The following is a 27,364-nucleotide window of genomic DNA, read 5'->3' as shown; positions in this document are numbered from 1 at the left end:
GTTTTGGCTATCACARTCTTCTGCAGCAGCATGGAGGAGAGCTCCTTCGCTCCCATCTGCCCACAGCCCAGGTCCCTGCAACAGCTCGGCCACTGACAATGCCAGCTCACAGAGGAAAAGGCTTAACTATGTCTGTGTTATGTAGATGAGGCCAGTTCAAAGGGCATGAACTGGAGTCTTTGTATCGAGCTTCAACTTTTATTAGTTTTAAATTATTRCCTTGTCAGTACCTCACAAGGGAATCCGGCCAAGATTTCCAAGCTAAGTGGCGATCTGATGTATCTGTTTTCGGTGCAASGAAGTTGCGCTGATAGCAGTATGCTGAGCGTGACTTACTTCTGGAAAATTTGAACTCCCATTCACTCCCTTGCACCTCAGAGTTGGAGGAAACCTCGTTACTCTCCATCAAATCTTTTGGAAGAAGGTTTGACAAAGTTAAAACATTCCTTTGGGCTGATACTTACCCATGCCAGGGAGCCTGTGGAATCCACTGTCTGTCACTATCAAAACCAATACTAATTCATCATTTGTTCTTTCTTGACTCAAACAGGAAGCTGTCTGGGACAGGAGAGCTGTTCTGCAGTGATATGGTACCTACCACAAAGCAGCCCTCTGCCTTAGACAGGACTTATCCTATTAAGATCAGTTTTAATACAGAAGYAAGAAGTATGACTAAGGCATTGGGTTGGGACTTGAGAGCATAGGGTTCAATTCTTAGTTACGCTACAAATTTTATGACTACAAGCAAGTTATTCTGATTTTCCTGTGCTTCAATTATTCATACATATGATTAAGGTAATAATTCCCTTCTTTATAGCATGTAAATGAATTCCCACACTTTGTGAGATGCACAGAGGCTAATTTGGTGGAGCTCACACAAGTAGGTAGACACAGAAAAATATGACCCGTATCTCTACCAAGAAATTAAGGACTTAATAATACACCATGATTTTATTAGATATGGGAGTGAACATTAAAGAGTGGGAGGAGATATTTAGGATGGCATAGAGTAGAGAATCAAGCGGGAATAAGAAAATCAAATCAGAAAAAGAAACGATTAGCCAATTTGCAGGCAAGGTGTCCTTCTAGGCTGTGAAACGGTCAGCCAAGGGCCATGAAAAATACCCCTTAGCTCAGTGACATTTAACACCACAGAGAATAAAAAGAAAATGTGCTATGTTCCCAAAAGGGTGGATATAATAACTGCTGTGGGCCTTCCCACCTCCATATTCCCTGGGAGCAACTGCAAGAAGCAGCGAGGGCTGCTGCGCTGCTAGGGCTTAGGCAGGTGGCCCGAGGCAGCAGTGATCGCACACCAGACATACCCCGTCCCCCCTGTTCCCAACCGTAATTAAACRGCAAGCTTTTGATTTTCTGGAGCTGCCTATCCCAGAGCTTCACGCACGAAAATATTTACATGGATAATAGACCCTTGAATGAATTAATCACAAAATCACAATCACAAAAAAATTAAAGCAAGACCCGAGCCCATGCTGGCAGCRAGCGGTGTGTAACCCTACAAAGGAAACTGCCTCCCACTCCGATGCCGTATCTCGCTGCTGCGCTTAATGACTGTAAATGCATTCATTGAAATTCATGGGGGCTCTTTGATTTTTTTTTTCTTTTTCCCCTGAGAGGTTACATGCACACATAAATTGATCAGTATATACTGGAGTTCAAAAATAACACCAAGCCCCATAGCGAATCCAGGACTGTCCAAGGCAATCTGCATGCAGAAGTCACAATGTGTAAACATCTAAAACAAGTTTTCAGACTGCTAGAACAACTTTGCATAGACACATGACACTTGGAATCAAGTCCCTCCACTTTTGTAACATCTTAAAGTAGTTTGGTTTTTCAGAAAGAACTGGACCTCTAACCACATTATGAAACTTTTTCTAAATGTTTAATGTCAAACCAAATGGAGGCAGCAATACTGGTGGCATGTTTTCAAGTTTGAGCTCTTGGCAGATCAGTGCAGTACTCTGCTCTATCACTGGACTCGAACACGGGCCACAAATAAAAAACCTGCTTACTAATGAACCGCAGACCCGTAGGAAGGAAGCCTCCTCTTACTGCTTGATGGGTGGGGAAGGCAAGAAAGAAGAAACGTAAYAGTAACTTGAAATCAGGTAAGACAACATGAGTTGCTCTTCAAACTATTTGTCCCCTCTAACAGTTGGCCTCTTCAAGACTTGATATTTTATTCGGGTTTCAAGTATGTAAAGAGAAAAGCATAATTTTACCTCTGAAAGATTCAGTACTCTTCTAAATGGGATGGAGACCAATTTCTGGACCTCACGGAGTTCTAGTGTCTTCATTTTACAAGCAACATTTAGATTACCATGTTTGGGGCCAAGTATTAGGGCTGGTGAGGGATGTGCCGGGTCATGTGGTGGAGCACAGCTCACACAAACAGATTTGTGCCTACGGAAGTTTCTAGACCTTCTGGAAGCCTCAACAGGTTCAGAAACYAAACTGCAGCATTACAACGGAAGAAACCTACATACGTGCCATTAAGCAACTACCACTTTCTTGACTTTGAGTTTGAAAAAGACAACTTCTCCTCACTTCATGACCTCATGGCCCAGTACCTCTTAGTAAAGATTATTATCAATTACCTATTGATATATATGCGACTGGTCAAGGTTTTGTAATCGTCCTAGCAAGTGAAAAATGGCTTGACCTGACTTTCTGTACAGAAGCAGTCAAAAAGAAGGTTTTTTTCCGTTGGCAGCTACACATACTACTACAGTAGCCCCAACCAGCCAGCAGTGAAATGCCATCAGATACTTGCAGTACATAAGTGTGCAGTAAAACAATGGCAAAACATTACGCCTACACACCCCTTGTTTTCTAGGCACGCCTGCCTTTATAAATATCTCCAGGGTGCAAAACAGCGGCCTGACACCCGCATCTACCTGCCAGTTGTTTATGGTATTGTAAAATAAGCGGTAAGCAATGAAATACTGCACTACCGACATTCAGTCCTCCCTTGATCTTCTGTGGCAAGCGGTGCTAAACATCAGATTGTATATAAACTCTCAAGACTTTAGCCACGCTGCACTTTGGCTAGAACGGACCACAAAAACACGCACGCACACGCCAAGTAAATACACTGGTTAGGGCAAAGTCTTYCGAGCTTCTGCATCCTCTTTACATACAAAGCACAGGGCAGCAGCTGATGTGATGTAAATCACTATGAACATTAGTGCCAGCATAAAACAACTAAGTACTCAGGGTCTGTATTCGTACTCTTCTGTCTGCAGACTTTTATTACTTTAGGAGTTCATTATGATTTATCTTGCAGCTACTGGTGGTTATTGGCTCTGTTATTTAATCTGATTCATCATAATGTGTTTATTTATTAACTGATCTGCACAGTTTTACAGATACAACAATGTTCCAATCTGCCACGAGGGTTATAAATAAGTAGGTGGCATTTTTGTGCCAGAAATTTAACAAACAAACAAACAAACTCACTCCCGTTTCACTGGCATGATACATAATTACTGAACTCTCCCTAACCATCCAGATACTTACAGGGCTTTTGTCACACAGCATCTCAGAAACCATTAAATGTTTAAAGACAGAAAGGCAAGAATCGTACATCCCCTGTTTCCTGGCTTTGCGGCTCAGAAGACAGAGTTCGCTTTGTCGGCTTGAACACTCGGTGTGATCCTGGGTGCACACCTGGGCAGAGGCAGCAGCGCCACCGGCTCTGGGAAAACCTGCTGCCGCTCCTCATGCTTTGCTCCGTGCTTCGAGGGCCAGAGCTGGGTGAGTAGGTGCAAAACATAGCAGCAAAGGCCTATAGATGGGGGGGGGGGCRGTCAAGGAGCAGAAATGGAGAGAAAGGCGAAGACGCTGTCGAATCTTCTCGGTGCCAAAGTGTCTTGAAGGTGGAGGGACCTACACATGCCTGTCTCTTCAAGACACTCTGCATGAAAAGGACGTGAAGGAAAGTGCAGGTTCATCATTGAACACAGGAGATGGTTCATCATCAAACACAGGGATGTGCCAAACATTCCCATTTCACATCAAGGTCACTTCCTCTGGTTTTGCATTACAAGAAACACATAATGTTACAAGATAGAAGCTCTTTTCATATACTTCCCTTGGCTTACCTTTTTTCCCCTTCAAATTAAGAGCTTCAAAGCTGGCCAAAGGAACCCGATACTCATCTCTTACTTGCTATCAATGGTAATGTAGCTCCCAAATCCCCACCCTGTAGCTAGGACAATCTCAAAGCAAATTTCTGCTGAACGCCCCCTAAATGGGGACCACTTTCTTCACGCCATATATGTCACCGTTTTCCAGGCTCTCAGGCACATCTGCCACTGGTGGGGTTCCCAGGAATTTTACAGCGACTCTAAAACAGTTTACTACTATTAAAAAGAAACTCCGTTTAAATAGCACTCGGGGTGGTGAGATAAACTAACAAAAACCAGGAAGTCCACAAATAACTAGGTGTTTATCACCTCACCAACTTCAGAATTGCTTACAGGCAACCAGGTTTACTGTAACTTTATTTTTTTTTTTTTGAGGGGGAGAGGCCTGCAGCGAACATGAGAGAGAGGTGACTTTTGAAATTTGACAGTCCCCTCCGGAAACGAGCCTCCTGCCTGCAACACCTCAGCACGAACTGGACGTGGGTGGAAACAGGCTTAAGCGAGAGGTTAAACCTTAACCGAATTTACTGGSTCTGCACTTTCCACCCCGCTTCGGACCTTTAACATTATATTAAAGTCAGTTCAATAAGCGGAGCGTTAATTGGTTTACACGACAAATCCTCTAAAATACGCTCATTGGCCTCTCTTGATTTTAACCCGACTCCGGTAACACAGCAAGTAGGAAAAACGAAGAAAAAAGCTTAGGTGAGCCAAAACTTTTTTTTTGGTCTTTTCTGCCCCGTCCCGTCCGCTCCCAGTCCGCGCCGCAGCTGAAAAGGGATTTAAGGTGGTGACGGGACTTCGACCCGCCACTTGCAAGTCAGGCTTTGCAGCGACCGCTTCCCAGCGTTGATGAACAGCCTGCTCACGCAGCGCAGGGTGGGGATACCTCCGCTCGCATCAGGAATGCTGCTGGACAAACACTCCCTTGAGAGGTGCTTTTTGTTTTCCTTTTTTTTTTTCCCCCTACCTTGGGTGAAACAGAGACACCGAGCCAGCCTCAGAGGTAGTAAAATTGAAGMAACTCCCTGAAGCAGATTCAAATCGGCTGCCTAGAGCTCATATTTATGCCAAGTGCAGCCCCTCTGTATTGCTTGCTGAAGCCCTTTAGCATTTGACTATAAAGCTGATAGAGTCTATGAATTCCTTGAAGCAAGCAGTGCCAAACACAGCGTTATCAGTTATTTTATACTATACAGAGACAGAGAGAATATACACGACTTAAAACCGCAGCATTAGGTAGCCTCCTCCTCCATAAAAACACTGAACAAGCCCTTAAATCTAGTTCACTTCTCATCCTGTGGCGAGGAGTTCCACGGTTTTACCTATACGTTTCTGCATGAGAAAGAAGCATCTCTAGTAGCACCTGCTTGCCACCTTYCAACTTCATGTTTTAGTTAGGAAGCAGGAAGAATAAGCTCCTTTCCTTAAGGTAGGACAAGCTCTTTCCTTTTGGGTAAGCAAGCTTTCCCCCTCTTGTTGTCAATGACGGCGACAAAGCTTTGGAAACGCAATATTAACAGTAAGTTGTCATGAAGGTAATAGTGACATGGGAGGAATAACACTTACAGCTCCTCTTTCTTTACCAAGCCGTGAGGTTGGGAGTTTTCACTTACTTTGATCAAGGCCAGCAATCAAGGGAAGCCGCACTGCTTCCAAAAACAGGTCAAGCAGTGAAACTAATGGGATCCTTTGGGACACTGAAATTTCTCTTCATACTTCCTCCACTGCCCAGCAAAAAGTACGGCCCACGCCRTCGTGTTCATCTCAAAGATCGTCTGCGCAAGCATGTGTTTTTGTCATTTCTTGCATACGTGTCAAATGAGGTCAGCCAGAAAAATAGCTGATTGACTCTTCACTTACGTGTTTTCCCTATCTGTTCTCGTTGCTCTCTGCTAACGTGCTTGACAACRTATGTATATGCCACCAATGTTACAGAGGAGCTTGAAATAAGTACAAGAAGTTCTGCCRGTAGCCTGCACTGGCCCTGACCAGTGCCTATGTCTGAAAGTTTGTGTCGAAGTTTCACCCAGCAAAAGGCTTCCTGGGCCAGCTTACCACTTCCAAAAGCTCTGCCCAACACCTAAAGCATTTACTGAAGCTTCATCAGGCAAATGAATCCAGCACCATAACGGCTGGATGAACATTTCCGCACCTTTCCCCATCRTGCTTGTCACCAAATAGGAAGAATCTTTCTGCCATGTGAGGTGTTGACTGCTCTCTGTTCAAAGTTATKCACAGTATTTGGGGGACAAGCAGAAAAATCAGGATCATTTCTAGGGGGAGGATAATTCTCAGCATGACAGCAATTAACAGTAAACATATCTTTTTAAAGGAGACTGGGATTCTTCAACTCCCTGAAAAATGAACCCTGGGTACTGGACAGCTTCTGCTCTAGTGAAAACCTCTACATCAACTGCATATGTTTGATAATAAGGCTACATTCATCTCTGGAGTAATAAAATTCAGCAATTCCTGTTAGCCTTAATATCTTTCCTAGTTCTTTAGTAACACAAACAATAAATAACAACASTTCTGGAGAACTTACAGTTCCTTAGAATTTGTTATGTCTGTTCAGCTGGGAGAACCAGAAGGGAGGGAGCAGGAAAAGATTTGGGTTTTTAGGGTGCTTCTTTTTTGGTGCAATTAGTTTTGCAATGCAAGCCCTGGACAGATTCAAAAACTGTATCAAGGCTGAAAGAGAAGCAGACAAAAAAGAAGGGAAATTAAGTATGGGTGTGAAATTTAACCAAAAGGAAGGAAAAGAAAAGAGGGAAAGAAAAGCAACTACTTGGGCCGAAAGTAAGGACAGAAAAGCTGGAGAACACAGAACAGCTCTCTAAATACTCAGAGATACTTTGAAAAGGTTTCCTGTAAAACCAGGGAATTTAGGAAACTATGAATACATTTCACTTCATTCCTGATGAAAGACTGGCAAAAATTCATAGCATAACTCCACCAGGCTATTCAAAACAGGTGATTTCTCTGATAAGCCTGAATCAGGAGAGAGAGTGTAAAACTTGCCATTTCTCAATACCTGGGAGAAGAAAAATCTCTTTTCTCAATTTATTTCTCACATAAGCTATTTTCTCTTGATATGTGGAGAGTCTTTTACCTGAATTAGCTGACAGAGTCTCACGTCTGGGTTCAGCCCTCTCTGTGACACTGATGTCTGAATGTTTTTGACCGGTCCTTTTTTGTCCATATTTTAGGTTCATGCTCTGCAGAACGTGGTTGGGCAGCGCACCTTCCTGGCTTGGGCTCAAAGTCCTCGAGCAAGGCCTGTCTCTCACTGTGAGTTGTGTATCACCCAACACRACCTTTCCCTTCTCTCTGCCAATGGTGCAATCCTATCACAGGGACTGCACATGGGCCAGGTCAAATCTGTCCTGGGCTTCACATCAATCAAGGCAGAGTTCTCAGGTCTCTGAACTGAGAAGTTGTTTTGAAGTTGGCTCATCATTAGCCCTTGGGACAAACTTCTCTGTAGACGACTACTGAAGTCACCTAATGGATACATTTTTCACAATACAGCTAATGTGGGCATCTTACTGCGTGGCAGATAAAAGTCGACCAAAGCAGTTTTACTGATGGATGAGTTATACCTTGAAGTCAAGCAGCTTCATTCCAACACAACATGCCAAAAAATCCCTCCTTTGATGCTGCTCTGTGGAAATGTAGCTATGGGTACTGAGACAGATCTGATCCTATAGTGTTACTGATAGTTGTGGTTTTATCATAAGCCAGGTATGATACTGTGATTTCCTTCAGGTTCCAGCTCCCAGAGGCAGTTGATCCAAGGGAAAAGTTAGCTTGTAGGCTTTCTCCCTCCCTCCTCACTTGCAAAGTAAGTATCATAAAGTAAATAAAAAGAAAGGTCAATTTATCATCATTCGCTGTCTTTGTTTTTAACCTCATGATCTGCAAAATCCAGATTCATGATTTTTTAATTGCTAAGGTTAGAAACACATCAGTAGCATAAGCTCTGGGGAATTTCACTGGCATCAGTGGGGTTTCTTCATATTGTACAACTACAATTGATATCAAAAGCCCAGTCATTTTGTTCAAAAATGTTTTGGTGAACAACTTATCTTTGCACTAGAAAATGTCCTTCTTTCTGTTGTTTTAAAATGCAGAAAAATGAAGATGACATTTCTCCCTAACTGTGCTCTTACTTATACCTTAAATCATTTCCCCATTCCATCCTCATGTTTTAAAGGAAGAAAAGTAATATTATCCTTGAAATACAGAATAAAGTGCCTCTTACAAAAGGCATCACTCTTCATCAGGATCACATTTGAAATGGCGTACTTACTGCACGTTTAATTTTCATTACAGTATGTGCTCTCTAGCCAGTACACTGTCTACATCAGGTTTTGTTTTCATAACCTATTCCTGACACCTAACAAAAACTGGGAGGGCTGCTCCAGGATTTGGCAAGAAGGAACAGGTTGTGGATGAGCAGGTTTCTCTGACTCACCTACACGGATCAGCAAGGAAAAATAAAAGGGAGAGGGTGGAGATCGCAAAGGGGAGGGAAAAAAGAAAAAAAAAAAAAAAAGAGCAGCGAGAGCGGGCATGAGAAGTGACGTGTCCCCTTGGATGCCGTGTGTAATTCGGCTGGCAGCCTGCCTGCTCTCAGTGCCACCGAGTTCCAGACATGCCAGTCCTGCTGACTCAGCTTTTCGGAAGAAGGAAAGGGAAGGGAGACATTTCCCAAACGTTTCTGATATCTGAGGGACAGAGATTACTAGACTCCCCTTGAGGGTCTTCCAACCCACCCTCCTTCAGGCCAGGGACTCGAGAGGTCTCCCTAAGGAGCACGAAGCAGAGGTGTTGGCCGGACAACCTTGTACAGAACCGCTTATGCTCTTATCAAATCACGAGAGAAATCTGCTTTTTACGGCTGCTGGAGAACTCAGCAGCGCAGCTTCATCCCACAAACCAGAAATGTCAGGCCTTTTCTAGCCAAGGCTAGCTGCTCTCACACAAGCCACTGTCTCCAAGGAGACGAGAAAAAATGCATGCAGAGGAAGGGTATCCAAGTGAGAGAGCTTCTATGGCCCACAAAGCTTTTCTGTATAAAAATTTCATCATCCGTTCCTTAGCCGTGTATCYTTTACATGTGATTTATTTTCTATGAAGAGTTTGAAGCTCTTCAAGAGCCTGGGCTCTGCCTACCTGCGAGGCCAGCTCTATCCAGCGATACACTAACACACTGTATGCACCTCYCGGCGGTCCAGGTCCTATTTGCTTAGAAGGAAGACTGTGCTCATCAAGCCTTCTGCTCTGAACTTAGAAGAGACAAAAGAAAGAAAGTACGTATTTCCCAGCAAAAGGAACCGAAGCGCAGAAAGGCTAGGGACGAGACAGGACAGGAGGAATCTCAGGACGTGCGGCAAGCATCCCGGGGAGCTTTGCTGCCTGGTGTTTAAAATCCTACTGAGTGATGCTGCCCCACCAACCAGTCTTACAGCACTTTGTGCAGAGGTCCAGCCACGCCTGCGTACTCCACGCAAAAAGAATGAACGATCTTTAAGCAGTGGCTTTTCCAAAAGTGAGCATTGCGCAGCATGCACAGAAGCGAGTGGTCGGGGAGTGCCCCAACCAGGTGCTCTCCGTGAAGTTTCAATAGGCAGAGCCTCAACAGCATTTCTCCAACTTCAGGAATGAAGATAGAGATCTTGTCTCTCTGTTGCAAAGCACGGAGGGAACCGGGGGCACCGTGTCTGAAATCAGCACGGTACAGTTATGCAAAACGTGTGCAACTGGCATCGCTTGTGTAATCCTCGGGGTAATCAACCTCTCTAACTACTCCAGAAAGGAAGGAGGGGCAGCGGGTGGAGAAAGTTCACACTTAGATCAAACAGAAAATGGGAAATTTTCCAGAGAGCTTTAGTCAGGTAAAAACACAGTTCCCGCTCATGGGAAACCTCCAGGATAAGTTTCCTTGAACTTCATACAGGGTTATAAATAGGAGGAGAGTCATGCAGAGTTCAGCGCAGGTTCGCTATAAAAAAACCCCAGACATTCTCATTTTCCTTCTTGAGTGATATCCGTCAGTATGTGAGCTGCAAGCCAATTCATAATTACAGGTTGTTGAGAGCTCAGGAGAACCCATCAGTAGTGGCTTTCTTCAGCTCTGCTACGGCAGTGTTGACTGGGTTATATTTTTCCCCCTTTACTTTCTCTCGGTTTCCCTTCCAGATGGCAAAAACACATCTCTTGCACCTTAAARCACTCGTGTATTACGAAATGTGTCAGTGGCAGTTCTCCATTTTACACTGCCCCATAAAACAACTCAGAGATAGCAATGAAAGATGACCTCAAACCACTGTTTGATTCCAAGCTCAAGCTTTCTTAAACTGAAAGGCTTCACGCATCCCCTCATGAACTGACAAAGTCCAACTCTGAATGCTGGATTTCCCTTCTTCGTAGCCCTAACGCAGAAGGGCCTTCCCTTGAAAATCGTTTTCTCTGGAGGAAAGAAAAATATCCTTTTCAGCTTCCGGRTTGTTGTGGTGCTCTGCTGCTCAAGTGCAGTACACACAAGAAGCAGTCTTGGTTTTGCTCAGATGTGGCTTTGTCAAGTCAAAACTGTGTTCTAATCTCGAACGTACGAGAAAGCTCACAGTCCCCATCTTGGATGCTTATCCTGCAAAACCAGCTGCAGCTACCTCTGAAGGCTGCCTCTGGAGCAGGACTCGTGCCTCACTGCGGCACGTCCCTCAAGCTTCTCCAAGGCAATGRGACCCCCCTCCAGATCCAAAGACTGGCTACAACTCCTGTGTTTACAGCTGCACCTGTGAACTTAAAATCCAGTTTTACACGTCTATGTGCCACTCTAAGCGTACAAATATTAGCACTGTGTAATAGTCCCCAACGGTAAGGTTAAAAAAGGCCTGAAAACTGAAGGCTTAAAATTAAAGGCGTAAAGAGATGATGTATTGAAAAATCCAAGCTATTAGTCCCTCATCTGACAGGCTGTCCATAGTGCTTCTGGTGCAGAAAGATACACAGTTCAAATCAAACTATCCTGGTGCTTAAGTACCTGAATTTACAAATTGGGTCTCWCAGCGTTTTTTTCTGTTTCATTTTTCAATCACCGAAAAAAAGATAGCAACAAGGCAGCAACACAYAGCCACTTTACACAGGCTTTGGGCAGATGAAAGAGACAGGGTTCATAAAAGAAACAAGATGCAAAAATTGCAGGCTAAGTATTAAGTCCTTTAGCGTTATTAACAATCACCTTCCTATTGTGTTTAAGCTAATCAGCCAGGTATCACGGTATAATACCTCAGTGGTTATGGTAACAATACAAAGTTGTTATTCCTTCCACTTTGTAATTACCTCATTTTACTATCGCACAAGGGATAAGCAAAAGTTAAGGAGACGATATGCAATGCTATGCAGCAGAAGCACGTGTGTGGCACATTTGAATACTCTGCTACATACTTATATGACCTTCCTTACAGCARTATCCATGTGCCTTGCAATTTGTGCATCTTGTCCTCTCACCACCACGACAAGGTTAGCAAGCACTCTCATCCTGCTTTCACCGACAGACAACCGAGGCAGACACAAGGTTAAGGGATCTGCATCTCTACTGGTCCATGTTTCCAGAGCACGAAAGTCACCTTAGACAACTTCACTGATCAGTAAAGAAGAGTAACAAAACTCAAAATTAATAATAAAAAAAAAAAGATGGGAGGATTGAAAGATAAAGATACTCTAGGATATAAGCAATGCTGTACAGGTGACTATAGATTATAAATGTTATCACGGTGTAAAACGAGTAACGGAATTATTCACAGCCACACAAAACAGTGTTAGAAGAGCAATAATTTGCAGCAAATGAAAGGATAGTCTAGGTTAAATATCAAGATGAAAGTCACAGCTATAAAAAAAACAGATGCAAGTGGAACAGTCTCCCTAGAGAAGCAACAGAAACAGCTTCTCTGGATGTTTAAAGAATAGATAGGCATGCTGTTTAGAACGACTGCTGCTCCATAAGCAGAAGTCTGGTCACATTCATCTGCCTTTTTTGATGCTAGTGAAATCACACATACTGTACTGTGGCAGGATAAAAGCCCAGAGGGAAGAGAAAGTCACTGGCTCGTTTGTTTTTCCAGAGCACGATGGCTGGCATAAAAGCTGACATCACCCAGCACTGGAGAAATGTCCATTTTCTCTTCAAACAGCAGCCCGCTAGGGCAGGACCAGGTGCTCCATTGCAGTTCTACGGCCTGAGCTACCCGAACAGAAACGAAATCTGGCTGCCAATGCCAGGATGTGTACTGTTATCAAGGAGGGGAGACAGAAAACGAGCAGAAAAATAGGYGTCAGCAGTCCCATACCAAACACGCTCTTCCATCTTGGCACAGGCATGGCACGTGGAAAAGAAAGGGACAAGCCAAAACGAGGGATGATCTCTTGTGAATCCTCCACCACGCTGATGCCTTCCAGATGCAGACCTTTGTACCCACAAGTACTATGGTGCTATTAGACCTTCCGGATGAGGCAATGTAACAGCTGACTCTAGAGGTCTGACGGTAAGGGTAAAGGTGGAGGCTGCAGTACTGGGGGCATCAGGAGTCCAATTTCTTTTCCAATTTGGAGGGCAGGACCTCCTACCAAAATACAAAACCCTTCCTTGTCAAGGGTCCAGARATCTACCCTGACACCTATTTCATTAACAAGAGGGAACCTGGACAACCAGGGAAAGGAAGAGACAGCACAACCTTCATCCAGACCTCCTCTCTCTTCTGCTCTTCCCTGATGAAGAAGGGAGGACTTGCTGGTAATATTGCAAGTGGCAGAGGTGTAGCAAGGCCACCTTCCACCAAGCGGCACAGTGGGAGGGACGAGACTCGTCTCACAGATACCACAACAAATCTTAGCACCTAGCAATCTTGCCGTGAACTGCTATTCAGAACTAGAATATTCTCATAGTATTGGTGTCTCTCATCACTGGCAAAGGGGATGAGTTTTGCCTCTACTCACCCAACCTTCAAGCAGCTCTTAAGCACTAAAGCAACAGGACACCTCCTGCTTACACTAGGGCTAAGGCAACGTGGGAGGGAGCTGTACAGCTGCTGTTCCCCTGTCTTTCACAGGTGTACACACACACACACACACACACACACACACACACACACACACACTCACAGAGCTGACACCCATTTCTTCACGAGAGAGATTCATGAGGCTGGTACACAGCACATTTACCTCTGCTCACCAGGACCACTTCTGCTATTTCTCTGTCTTATCTATAGGAAGCAGATCTCTTGGGTTTAACAGTCGAGGATTGATTCATAACTACTGCAGCTACGAGGGAATCTTCATGGAATTTGAAGACTTCTAAAGGCACAACAAGCAAAAGAAAGTGARCACCTCTTGCTTTGGGTGGAACTGTTATCTTCTCAGAACAAATTCCCTCCCCAGAACAAAGCCCAAGCATACTTTTTTTTCTGGAGAGATCGTGACCTCACAGCATCTTTATGTCAAAGCTGGTTTTTCAGTGATAATTATGTCCTGTAGAAAAGGCTTAGCATGACAATGCTTGTATACTGAGATAATTCTGAGCACATAAAAGATGATCTTTTCATATAGCTAACACTAACACTTGTCACAGTAGTGCTCCGGAGGCTAAAATGACCACTCCACTTCAAGGACCAGGTTCAGATGRGGCTTTAGTGAAACATGGGATACAAGCTGGCTATGCAGAGGATTACACTTTACATTCAGATACCCAGAGGATGAAAGACCTGGCGTATCCAATAAAATCCTACCCTTGCACATATTTTGATCTTATCTTCCAAAAATGGACAAATAAACAATATTGAAAGTAGAATACCAAAGATTTTAGAGACTCTGCAACACAGAATGACGGCCTCTAGGTACTGAGAGCATTAATGAGGAAGCGGAGCTGTTTCAGGTTTGTGTACACACTAATAACAATTTAGAACCTGAAGTCAGATAAGAAAATAAACTGATTTTGTGACGAGATTAATTCCACTGAGTTTAACTGAGACAGCGTAAGAAAATAYGAGAGGAAGAAACGCTCTGTCTGAATAGAGTTCCAAGTATCTGATCAACAGAATAAATGCCCACTGGCTCATCACAACTGGGGAAACTTATTTGCAGAACTAGGATTGTTATGCAAAATATCCTCTCTGCCCCTTCACATACTTGCTTGGTTTTTCAGATGTTGTCCTATGTGTACATATGTAATCTTTTTCCCATTCACAATGTGTTTAAGTCAGTCCAGCTCGGAGTGTAATGAGAATTTCAGGTCCCAAGCTCGTTCTAATTATGATGTTCCCATCCTCAAAAATGTGGTTACAGAGTGGATACTGACTTTGCCTGGGCCTTTTGAGAGTGGAGGTGTTACTAGTGATAAAAGTGCCTTCAAAATGAAAACAGCAGTTCAAAACAAACTGTTCATTATTCTTAATAACTACTTCTACCACTGTTTCAATACTTCTCACTGGCTTTTGACAGGCAGGGCTGCATGCACAGTGTGTTTTTCAGCACTGTGCTTGTTCATCCAGTTTTTCAGCTGGATTAGGACACTTACAGGTGGGCTGCCTCTCTCAAATACATACTGAGTCAGGTGCTTTGTCGGAATTAGGAACCTTCTGCCTCTGAGCACACAGCTGCACCCACAAACATCACTACTCCCCTCCTCCCTAAGAAAAGGCTCTACTGCCAAGAGCCATGGGCAACACAGAAGGCCGTGCAGGAAAATATTCACTGCAATCATGTGGGATGTCTAGTACGGCTCACTTAAGATACACGAGGAGCTGAAAAGAAAGTTCTCATGGGGCAAATAAAATAAAGGCAGAGAGAGACTTGCAAACTGAGAAATGTAGAAAGAATTACTAAGCTACCTTTCTATAACTGAGGCATCTTCCTTCTTAATTAGACATGCTGCTTATCCTGTGCACTGTACATGCTTTGCTAAGATCATGCTGTTGGGAGTTTTTGCCTAGGCCTTTCTTTCCAAAACAAATGCTTCACTGCTTTTCTTTTGCAAATAAAATGATACCATTAATTCAGTGCTATTGAAAAGCTGGGCAGTAACAAATACTGTGCAGCAGCAATGCAGGAAGAAGAGGGGGAGGAAAAAACAAATATTTGTTAAAAGTAGAAAAGGGAAAAATCATTTTCTAAACAGGAAAGCAGCAGCTTGGAAGCAATTTTAAAACGTATCATGAGGAAAAGCTTCKGTGAAAGGAAGAAATAAAGATCTGACTATTTTTTTGGGGGGGAAGAAATAAACATTAAAATTGCTTTCATATATGAACAACACTTACATATTCCCACAGCAAGGGAATTCGATTAAAGTTGCCAAGATAAAGACTGAAAAAACTTAGGAAGTGATAGAATTAAGGTTGCCTGAGAAGGCTTCATTTGGCTTGTCTGTGTGCATGCACAATCAGACAGTCTTTTAATTACAAAATCACATCGTAATTTCTCCCCAGGACCATCCTTGCTTAGTGCAAAGGATGGACAGACAGTTCTCACTTAATGAAAACCTCGTCTCTATTTTGTTTGCCCTCAGCATGTGATCCTAACCCTCATTTAWGGCTTACTAGCCAACCCTACTCTGAAAACTAATGCATTAGTATTTTCTTTAATGATGAGCAATCTGGAAAAGCTTAGAGTCTTGATTTTCTTCATAACTATCAAAGAACTTGCACTTACAACAGTGTCATGAGCGAGGGCTGACTTGTCTCCATTTTACACATGAGAAATCCATGTCAAAACATAATTGCTCATTTTATGTGCCYGCTTGAGGACACCTGACTTCTCAGGGTAAAACAGCATCAGGTCATACGTTGTTTCTTTCTAAGCACAAGGTCATCATTTAGGTGCTTTATGCACCAGATCTAGCTGTTAGATCAACTTTCTTTCCTAAGACTTCTGCTTTGATCATTAGTCACCTACGGCAGGATTTGTCTCATCTGTCTTACAGGTGCCTGCATCTAGTTGTCCGGTTCTAGAGACGATGGAAGGGGGAATAYGGGGGCATGCCTTGGGATGAGACGGAAGGTACTGTGCAGCTGAATGTCTTCCTCTTTGAAGAGCAAAAGTTAGGCAAGGTGAAGCCARTCCCTGCTGGTTGGTCGAGTATGCTCCGCAGGACAGGGCTCCCAGATTGTGCCCCAGCTCTGTACAGCATGCCTTTAGACCCATGTCCTGCCAGCCCACCTAGGCACCTCTCATACCATCTATGTTGTGGGACTACRGAGTTAATTCTGAAGACAACTCCTGAAAGTCCTACAAGTACCTTCAGGCTCACACCCACTCTTAAGTGTTTTCTATGCACTARTCTCTCCCCAGGCATTAGCCTACCGACGTCCTGAAGGCATCGTTATATTCCTGAAATCAAAGAAGCTGTATGTGGGAGGAAAATATAGACACAAAGTTCATCAGAACTATATATGCTAGTAAAAGGTAAATAGTCTCAGGAGCAAATAACCGCGAGATAAGTCCTTAATTATCTAGGGCTAAACAGCACCAGCATTGCAGATACAACGTAATACTTTACTAACCTCTCATTCTGGGAATACTTACACTGTAAAATAATATTCTGCATAAGACTGTGATGCTCATAAATACTTTGACATATATAGGAAATACTATCAACAGTATGACCAAAAATATCTCCCAAAAGAAAAAGAGGAGAAACTTTCAATTTAATTTTTTTTCAATTAATAATAGTTTCAGCTATTTCAAATATCTCTGAGATGCTTCTGCTAATTTCTCTTTGTAATTATATTTCCCTATTTTTTCATCTCTCCTTTTTTGCCATATGCAAAAATTCGGCATATTATTCAGCATAGGAAAAACTGACTAACTGGCAGGAGAGAGAGGGTATAACTGACTAAGTGCTGACACAAATAAAGTGCTTTCAAATTCACAGATTGAACTACCTGGAATGAAAAAAAAATTTTTTTCAATTCTTTTCTTGCACAGTCTGCCTTCCATAAAGGAYGAGATGTAAAAAACATTCTTAGGAAGAATAACATGGGTTTTTTGAGTAATAGCATTCTCTTATTCAAAGAAAAAAGGGGTGCACAAGATGAAAAACAATATTTTTCTTACATTTCCGAAATTATGTGCCAGATTCTCRGCTGGCACAAAATAACAGTACTTTCCCTACCTATGGAATATAATTCCAATTTATATCAACTGAGGATCTGACCTAAAGAGCTTTCTTCTTGAAAATATAAAAATACATTCAGACTCACCTCCATTAGATATAAATGTACCAGATTAAAATAACAGAGTAGTCGCATATTTCAACATAATTTTCATCCTTTTAGTTCTAAATTTCATCTGTCAGATATCCTTTTTTCTGATTTGAAATGGTACAAGATGCAAAAATTCAGTGGAGTTTACTGTGGTTTACCTCCAAGGTCTACTTAYGGAGTACGATGTTTACTTTCATAAAGCAGAGTTCTTAGCCCCTAGCACAAAATGGTTTAAAATCTTTAGGAAATGCCTAATCATCTTCTGCGTGAACCAGGTTCACACATGTGGGCATAAACGAAGCAAAGCTGCCTATATGGTAGGGACAGAAAGACACCTTATCTTGCACGCTCATATTCAGACTGGCATTTTACCTTCACGTAGGCACCTGCCAGCTTTTAGGGTAATATGCCAGGTTTTTAACTTTTCATTTGAGAGTGCGACTCTAAGAATTGCCTTTGAGAGTATTGTGGGAGCACTTGTCTGTCCCTCCTGGACCTCTGCTCAGAGCGATGTACCTGATGAGCTAGAYTGATGGCACTTTCTCCACTGAAAACAAAACATAACATTACAAAGAGAGGACAGCCGAGCACAGCTAACTGCGTTAGGGAAAGAGGTCCAGTGGGACTCRTATGCCTAAGTAGCTTAGATGCTTTTTGAAAATCCCACACCTTAACTATGTTTATCCTCATGCAAAAAGTACAAAGATCAGCTGTATACTCTTCACACAGGAAACAAGAACAATCTCTATCAATGGCTGTATCTAGGTAACAAAATCTATATTCATATTAGGAAAATGATCTTCAACCACAATGTTCATGTTTTGTAATGTGGGTTATTTTACGTCATGATTCCCTTTATTTTTTAATTGTGAATATTTTTATCATGTTTTCTTTTTTACTAAATTTCAAGTTGAAACTATTGCTATGGTCAGATGTGTGAAATTACAACTCACTGTTCCACAGATGCTTTCCCTTCTGACTTTCAGATCAAATCCTCTCAGCTGACAATGCTTAAGCAATTCTCTCTCAGCCGAGCCCCATACTAGCACTCCTCGAAAGCTCAGGCTTTCTTCACAACTATGTTAGCATCAATACAGCTACCTGCATTCTCAGACATCTATGTGGAGAACCTTACTACTTTGTCCTTTCTGATTCCTGGACATATTTAACTCTGAATGAATCTAACAAACAAAACAATCTAGCCATCTAAAAACTGAATCTAACACCCTCATAGAACAGTAAGCTCTACTCAAGTGAGGCCAATTCTTTAGAAGAAACATGCATAAAGATTCAGGAAGCTCCATGATGACATTTTCACATGCAGAGTTCTGTCTGCAGCTGCACTTCAACCACGGCGTTTCAGTACTCACACATTTGCTAACACCTTTAAAAAGTTCATCTGTAATATTGTCAGTTCTCACTAGTCCAATTATCTCTGCTCATTCAACAATAAAAAAAACAGTCTCCTATAAATGGCCTGGACAGAAAAACTGAACATCCTAGGAGACAAAAAAAACACAGCAAGTTAAGATCTTACTCAAGAACTCTACGCAAATGGGTAAAGCGAGGAGGATACAGCCCCTTGGTTTAGCATCTGGGGATTAGAAACATGTCCAATCCTGATCATCAGGACTACCAAGATAACTACTAACACGCAGTCATGTGATAGCAGTTTCTTCAGAACATGTCAAGAAATTATACTGAGTAGACTCATGGCAAGGAAAAATCCAGYCCCTCTCCCTCACCTTCTCCTCTAGGGTTAGTGCTGTAGCTGCCATGAACTAAGACTTTACAGTGAGATACAACGGAAACAGAAAAAATGCTATTAGGATTTTGAAGGACAAGTCTCCACTTTACTAGCATATAGCATTAATTAGATGAAGAAATAGGCATCAACTGCAAAGYACACTTCCAAAAGCACAGATTTATTCTTTGCAATCTTTGGAATTTCACGGCCACTTCGGGGCCTAGGGCGTCAAAATAATCTGACAGCAGTGTCTGGATACACCCAAGGAGACGTTCAAAGGGAAGTGTGATAGCATCAGCAGAGGAGCTCAGTGACACAAAAGGAGAGGTGGGGCTGAACCACAACTTTTCTGATTTGCATCAAGGCTTTTCCAAAGTTCAGATCTGCATTATCTGAAGAGGATTGTACAGACCCAGAGCCACCAGGAACAAGCAGCTAGTTTCACAGCACACCTCACTTGAACAGGGACAAGAAAACAACTGGGAAGAGCAGACAAGGCAGGCTCACCAGAGTGCGTCCTGAGGTGTCCTGTGAGGGCGTCCCTCCGTCGGCATGCATAGCTGCAGAAGGGACATTTGAACGGTTTCTCCCCAGAGTGCAACTTGATGTGCCTCAGTAGGTTCCCCTTCTGGGTAAAAGAAGCTCCACATTGGTTACAGTGGAAGGGGCGTTCACCTAGAAGAGCAAATGGAAGGGAAAAAGCTGTCAAAAAAAAAAAGAAGTCAGAGGATGTTTGAAGCCCCTATCTCACTCTTTGCAACAGTGCCATTTTACACAGGTACGCTCCACACCAATACCCTCATGCGGAATTTATTAGAGGTCGTTTCTTATGTACGACAAACAAAGCTTCCAGTAGTGATTTCGGGCACTTCCCTTTTGCAGCATCAGCTTGAGGTGATTAAAGCAGCCTGATTTTCAGAAAGGCCTGAACTCAGAGGTTTTATCCTTCATAAAAGATGAGATCTGTTCAAAATTTAGATCCAAAGCTGTGGCTTTGTGGTATTTATCTCTCTGGGTTTTCACTTATTTTTAGTACAAGTCCAATCCCTGTAACTGATCACAACAATTTGTCTTGGACAGATATTCAAGACTTTGCTTCATACCAAATTTTTTGCTTAYGTTATACTTTAATTCAAATTCCTTTTTAAAGGGTGCTTTGAATTGCTAGAGTGGTGGAAAGAGATTTGATGCAAACTAGGATCAGGCCTACAAAGGTTTGGGAGGTAATAAACACTGAGAAAAATCTCACCCATGAAAAAGAGAGAAACAAGCAAATTTGTGTTTTCCATAAAACTAATTCATGAGATTTCTTTGATGCAGAAAACTTCAGGCTTTGTCCTTTTTTCTCTCTTGTTGTTTAAACAGAAACTCAATTCTTTACCCTCTCCCTTCACTCTGTACATTCATGCACACATACAAAGATTATGTCAATGTTAAATGTTCCTATTTGCCCTGGATGGCTGGGACTGAGTGCATAACAAAACACCCCAATTTTTCTTCAGGGAAAAAAAYCTGATGGACTTGCAAGGGTTTTGGGCAATGACATCAAAACCATATTTTACGCCACCATTTTTTGAGGACACTTGGTCTGTCTCAACATTTTTGGGCACATACTCAACTCCAATCACGTACCTACATCCTACTGGGTACAGCGCAAATCAATGGGGCAGAAGCATACACCTCATGCTGGCCATTTACTTAAGCACTTTACTGCGGCTAGACTTTGAAGATACCAGTATGTTTGTCCCAGTTAGGGCCCTAATTCAACAAAGTTCTGGCACATTAGATTTCAGATGTGCAAGAAACCCTTCATTCTTGAGTGCTCCTTCATTTCTTGAGTTTATTACCTATTATAGAGCCTTGGTCAAACTACGGCAGGATGTTCTGAGGATGTATTAGCTACCCCAAAGCACAGCTCTCATGAAAAGTTACCATTCTGCTCTCTGTCACCTCTCTCCAAAACTTTCTTCAATTGCCTTAAAATGATTTCTGTCTTGCTAGACAAAATTAATGCTACTTTTTAATCAAAGTAGTTCACCCGTCTAGTGTAAATTCCAACACGTCTGTTCATTCGAATGGAAAGAGACGGAGGAAGAGAACTCTTCGGAGAGAGCTCTTACAGATGTCTTCTAGCAATCCTCGCTTTGCTGGTTTAAATCACTGCCAGACATTATGGCTCAGCAAGTAAGGGCAGCAGACGGGACTGCGCGCCATATACACATGCTATACCTCTGCAACTCCAGCTCACGTGTATTAGCTGGCAATTACCACATCTTAAACCACTGCAGAAGCGCTGAAGAAAATGCTACGGCTCCTGCAACCTTCCCAAGAACATCATAAAGCAAAAATAGGAAATTGGGGCACAAACCTCTTTCCAGTAAGCTGAACGTGAGCTCCCTGGATTTGATAGAAAAGTTTGTGGGTTTCTTTTTAAAGTTTCACAACGCACTTTAAGCATTAGCCATTATYATCTTTTCTAGCATTCTGAAATGCCTGTAACTGAAATATGCAACGAGTTTGCTTTAGGGGAAAAAAATACATTTTTTTCTTTTCTGTTTTACTTTCGCTGTCTGAGCAAACAGGCAAAACCCCTTCCTTTCGCACGTTTCTCAGTRTTCAGGAATGGTAGCTTCACTTTCAGGATGACAAGATAAAAGAAGGCAGCAAGTTTCTTATCGAGTCGAAAGTCTTCTCTTTCACTCCCTGCTGTATTTAAAACTGTGCAGTTGATGTGCTTTGCCCCCCACATCACCAGCTTATCTTTGATATTCTTGGGAGGCCGCAGACGAGCAAGTATTATTATTCCTCAATAAAGCGGCAGCCGAAGAGATGCTGGAAGCCTTCGGCCAGCTATTCCACTAATCGCCGCGCTCCGGTTCAGCGGCAAAGACACGCGAAAACGTTCACCACGAGGTCACCAGCAGCCTCCTTTCTTGCCACAGACCCGCCTGGCACAACAGCACATTTTACCTTCACTGATCTGCTACTCTTTACAGCTCTTTAAAACCAGCACGAATTTCTGTTTCCTACTGGTTTAATTCGAGGTAAGCAGCTCTCTTGATCTGTTTATTATACTTGAGCCCCATCACTCGTTTCCTGCCGCTGCAGGCCCGTGGGACGACGACTCGTTTTAGTCGCACCTTTGCGCTACTGATCAACAGCTTTTACGYTTAGCGTCGCGAACCCGAGAGGCAGCTGCCGAATAGAAGGGCGCACGTAAGAAGCAAAGACTGAGGAGGGAGAAGACGGGGCCATTTTAGAAGCTAAAACAGGGCTGGGGAAAAAAAAAAAAATCTCCAAGCCAAATGATTAAAAAGAAACAAAAACCCTGAGTGGGGAGAGGGGAAGGGAGAGCCAGAGAGCCAACCAAACAAAAAAGATGTTTCTTTTCAGCTCCAGATTTAAGATCTAAAGTCAGACAAAACCAAGAATGCCTGAAAGTATTGTTCTCCTCAGAGAGAATTTAATTATATAAAGTTGCTTTAGGAACAGACAAGGCAAGCTAAGCCAGAGCTGCAAAGTATTATCTTTCCTAAAGGCTTAGGGACAGGGGCTTGTGCCAGGGAACAGCTCTGTTAATTAAAAAAAACAAAACAAAAAAAAAATTGCAGGCTTCTACAGTTTTATAGTTAAATAAACTATTAACAGGTTTAATTTTAAATATTTACAACCAAGTTACAGTAAAATCCTACTGATACTTCCAACTTCGCTGCTTCGTAGGCATCCATTACGGCTACGTCTTCTCCACAGCGAGCAGCAGTGAGAGGTGACTGTTACTAAGGGGCATTAGTATGTAGMGTACACAAGTGCACTTGCTGCTGTGTAAACAAATACCAAGAGGAAAAGCGAAGCGGACCAAGGGAGTCTGCGGTGTTAACACGACACGCTCCTTTCATAAATAACTTCAGTTACACGGTACCTAGCTGGAGACTGCACAGTAAAATAAACGAGTGTTGGCTCTCCGACACAACCTGAAACCAGGAGACTGAACTTATTAGCTTCCTATTAATAATTTCCCCATCTCACCGTGCAGATTTTGAACAGTATTGCGAAAAGCAAAACCAACTCCTTTTTCTGCTTAACGGGGAGGCTTCCCTGTACGAGAGCTCTCCCTCACCTCCCCCGGCACGGAAGCGCTGCGCACCACTTTCAGTATGAGTTACTCTTCTGCGTAACTCACACCAGGGCAAGAGAGATCGCTGACATTTCCTCTATCGAAACACAGATTTAACCAAGGATGGAGAGTACATATCGAAAACTGTTCAAGCGTTTTTAAACAAGAGCCTATGCCAAGCAGTTGGCAATATATTTGAGATGAAATTCATTACTCTCCAAAGAGAGCTAAAACATTTTCTCGATTTTGAATCAGCATCAGAAGTGTCATGTTCTTTTCTACAGCCTAAAATCTTTAATTTGGGRAAAAGAAAACCGATTTCCAGTCCCACATGTACTTCCGAAATGCACTATGCCCACCGACCTCACAACCGAACGAGATTCAGGTTCGCATCATCCTTGTTCCTAACTTTTCTCCCACTGAAACCAAATTGAGCTGGTYTGAGTGTTCCCAGAGTAATACGCTGGTCATCCTCATCAACGGTGGAGCCTCTTTATTTCTACATCAGTGTTCAAGTCTCTTCGGGTGAACATTTTAATTACCTTTTTTTAAAAAACATTGGTTTTAAAGTTTCTTTACAAACCCAAGGAAAATGAAGACAGAGTCCTTCAAAACAGTACGACCACATCCAATGGGACTACGTTTATCAGCATCTATCCTTGTAAAATATATAGGCAAAATTTCAGCCTTCTATGCCTGACATACACTTCCGATAACAAAAAGAATTTCTTAGCTACTTTTAAAACAATAGTTTTTTTTTTTAACCTCTTAATGCAAAATTACTATGCCCACGCAGCTGCGAGAAAGCATTTGTTTATACTAACAATACTGATTTTCACCCTTCCATAGCAGGTTTTTTGTTAATATTCAGTTAAATGCAACACTACTACTAATTCATCCGATGCTGCAACTGCTATGATTCTGCTTCGTCCCAGGAGCAAAAATGAAATGTTAGTGGCACTGCTAAAATACTGGCAGGCAACAAGCAGCAACGTGCCTTTACCCAAGCGAAAAACAGAGCAGCAGAATTTCTTCCATTCCTCTATTTGTTTTTTTGGAGGTATCTAGTCTATATACTTACTACTCCAAACTAGTGAGTTTACTTGTCTCTTGTCGAGAAACATCTACTTCCAGACAGGGCAACTTATGACAAARCAGTAGTGACAAATCTCTCATGCAAAATTCCTGGGAAATTTTGGGTGATTTCCAAGTGTCCCTTGCATTTATGACTACAGTCTTAAAAGAGAACAAGTCTTTAAGGGAATGGGCAAAATTATCAGAAGGGCTTAGCTGCTGAGTGCCAAGAGTAAAATACATCCTTACACAGGGAGCAGCTTTGAAAATTTAAGCTCTTTCTCCTTATGCTTTAAGTAGAAAATGACACTTTTAGAAAAATTACACAATTTATTTAGGAAGGCAAGTAGAAAATACCACTTTTAGAAATTTGGTCCTACAATTTTTGATTTAGTGCCAAGTCAATTCGTATTGCAAGAGGCAGGACTCTGCACTAGGTTGCAAATTAAACCAAATAAAACCTTTCTACTAGCAAAGTAAGACAAGCAGTCCAGTGGAATTAACTGTAATGCATTAATAACGACCATTTGTTTAAATTCATTCCTGATTAACCGCTTTAAGCACAGAAATCTGTTTTCAGTAACACTATCCCCTTTGCCTGCCGAGCTCTACCTTGCACCCTTGATGCCCGGGCGGCCGGGGTGCTAAGAGGCAGAGTGCTTCACGTGGCCTCAAGCCAAAACCGAGGTGGGAAGAAATCCTAATTCTGGCCCACTAGGAAATAGCCAGGAGAGGTGAGTAATCACCGGAGTTTCTTTTTGTTACTTTGAACAAATTGGATCATTGACCTTAACTTCTTCCTCTCCTCTCAATGCTCCCTGACACAAGTGCCTGCACTATCCCATGACAATATTATGTGACCAGTCATCTCCTGCAGTGACAAAAAACGCTGATAAAGGTGCTGCAACCTCAGGGTGTGTGCTGTGAGATAGGAAATTCTGACCAAAAGAAAATAGTATGGGAGAGGAGGAAAACAGGTCAAGCAGAGCCACGGTGCTATGTATTCAAAATACTCCACACGGAGGATTTGGAAACACTCCGCTTTAAAGGACTGCTATCAGGATGTTAAAAATACGCCTTTAAAATCAAGGATATGGAAATCCAATCAAACTTCTCCTTCTGTTGTGGACAGTGAAGCAGCAGCATGCATTAAAAAACAAACAAACGAAGTGTGTGTGTGGGGGGGGGGGATAAAAAAATCCCCCGCAAAATTTGCCAGACAGCTTACCAGTCAGAGCACCAAGCTGCGCACTGAAAGCACTGCCATTTCTATATGCTTGAAATCATCTGTATAGAGCAATGCATCACAGCTACTACTGCACTCAGAGGGGGAAACAGTCTTAGCTCCGTAAGGATCTGCCCGTAGCCCAAAGGGAAAAGCTACTAGTTATGTAATTCCTATCTATACTGTTACACACATACATTTGTCCCTGCCTGCACACATGAGACTTTGCTCTGTTCACTTTCAATTTGCATGTTTTGTTTAAAATGGAAAAAAAAAGGCAGACTGACTGTATTGCAAAGACGTTGTAGCTAGTATCTTCAAAAAATGCAGTCCATTTAATTAAGTACCTAAATCTAAATTTAGCATATCTAATTTAGCCATTCAAGTTCAAGTATGTGGACTCTGATGCACCTACAATACATATGCTCACATATATGCAAGAGCCAATGAAAACTTTTAGGGAGGTTGAAAGCTGAGTACTCAGTCTGTTACACTCTCTACTGCAACRCTCTTTCCTAGTGAGAGCACGTCAAATTGTTAATCAAGATTTTGGTTCTCCAGCTAATGCTTCTTCCCTGTTGTAATTGCTGTCTGAAATCATGAACGTATCATAAATGATACTGCAATGCTTTGCATTATACATTTATGCTAAGTTATTATCAATACAACTTATATACAGGGCATTAACTATGTAATATATATTTATTATTCCTCTGCTCAGAAGTTCTATTGCTTTCTTCCCCATCAAGTGCACACTACTTGACTGCAAACTACTAGGTTTACAACAGGATTATACACAGTCTTTCTTACCCTATCTTAAAACTCCACTTTTCTTTTTATATCCTAGCAGATATCTCACAGTTACAGTGAGAGTACAGACTTCCTCTCACCCCATTAAATAATACTGAAGAGATTAAAAAAAAAAAGAAATATCTTCCATTTTATCCAAAAATATGAAGAACACAAACACCCCCTGAGGCTCCAATACAGAACCCTGTGCTTAAYCTTAATAAGATTTAAGCATGTGTCTTAAGTTAAATATATATTGTAGCACTTTAGGTGACTTACATGTGCTTAAATCTCATAAAAGTTAAGCACATGCTTAAGCGCTCTTTCGAATCAAAGGCCCTGCCAGACAGACTCTTAAGATTTAACAGCACTGTCTTCTGGCATCATCTTTGCTTTTTTGCTGTTGGAAATAACTAACTTCCACCTCAGCAGAGATAAGTGTCTAGTAGTSCCAGAGTTACCCCAGGTTGCAGTTTGCCGCATTAGCTGAAACTCCCCTGAAATTCYCTGTTTTCTGGCCATGTGGTGTCAAAGCAGTAACACCTTGAGCTAGTGCAGCTGAACTCAGGAGGAACCATCTTCAGGGCCCAAAGACTCAATCAGCGCATGGCGAAGATTTCGTCTTCCTCTTCAACTCTCAGATCCATAAGCTTAGTAAGCTGTTTTGGCCTCCAACCCTCAGAAGTAGTAATAGTAATAAATGATAGGAGAATGGAAGTATTAAGAAGACAGTGCAAGAACGGTATCTGGTTGGCCAGGGGAGCGAAGCGCTAGCCCAGGAGGGCAGTTCAGGTGAGCTTTTCCTGATGGAGCTGTCACGTGACAAGCGGCAAGCCCACGCTGGCACCAAGATTGCTAGCTAAAGCATGTCTTCTGTGGGGTTAGGTAAGCCCAGGCTTGCCAGGTCTCCCAGGTCCCTGCCCAGCCACCTGCAAAGGATGAGTGGACCCCCAGGAAGTTGTTGGCACTGTTTTCTTATGA

General features: G+C 42.4%; 1 protein-coding gene across 1 annotated transcript in view; it reads right to left on the bottom strand.

The window, feature by feature from the left end:
• IKZF2 (IKAROS family zinc finger 2) overlaps positions 1 to 27,364 on the bottom strand; it is a 107,938-nt gene that overhangs the window by 19,599 nt on the left and 60,975 nt on the right. The window contains exon 5 of the mRNA XM_085299323.1: positions 19,689 to 19,856. Coding sequence (XP_085155449.1) covers positions 19,689 to 19,856 — 168 coding nt within the window. The remainder of the gene's footprint in view (positions 1 to 19,688; positions 19,857 to 27,364) is intronic.

Source organism: Rhea americana, unplaced genomic scaffold (assembly GCF_003343005.1).
Source record: "Rhea americana isolate MKP2758 unplaced genomic scaffold, rheAme1 scaffold_15, whole genome shotgun sequence".
Taxonomy (NCBI): Eukaryota; Metazoa; Chordata; class Aves; order Rheiformes; family Rheidae; genus Rhea; species Rhea americana.
Note: the sequence above shows the minus strand (reverse complement) of the source record. Positions and strands in the feature narration are given on the sequence as shown.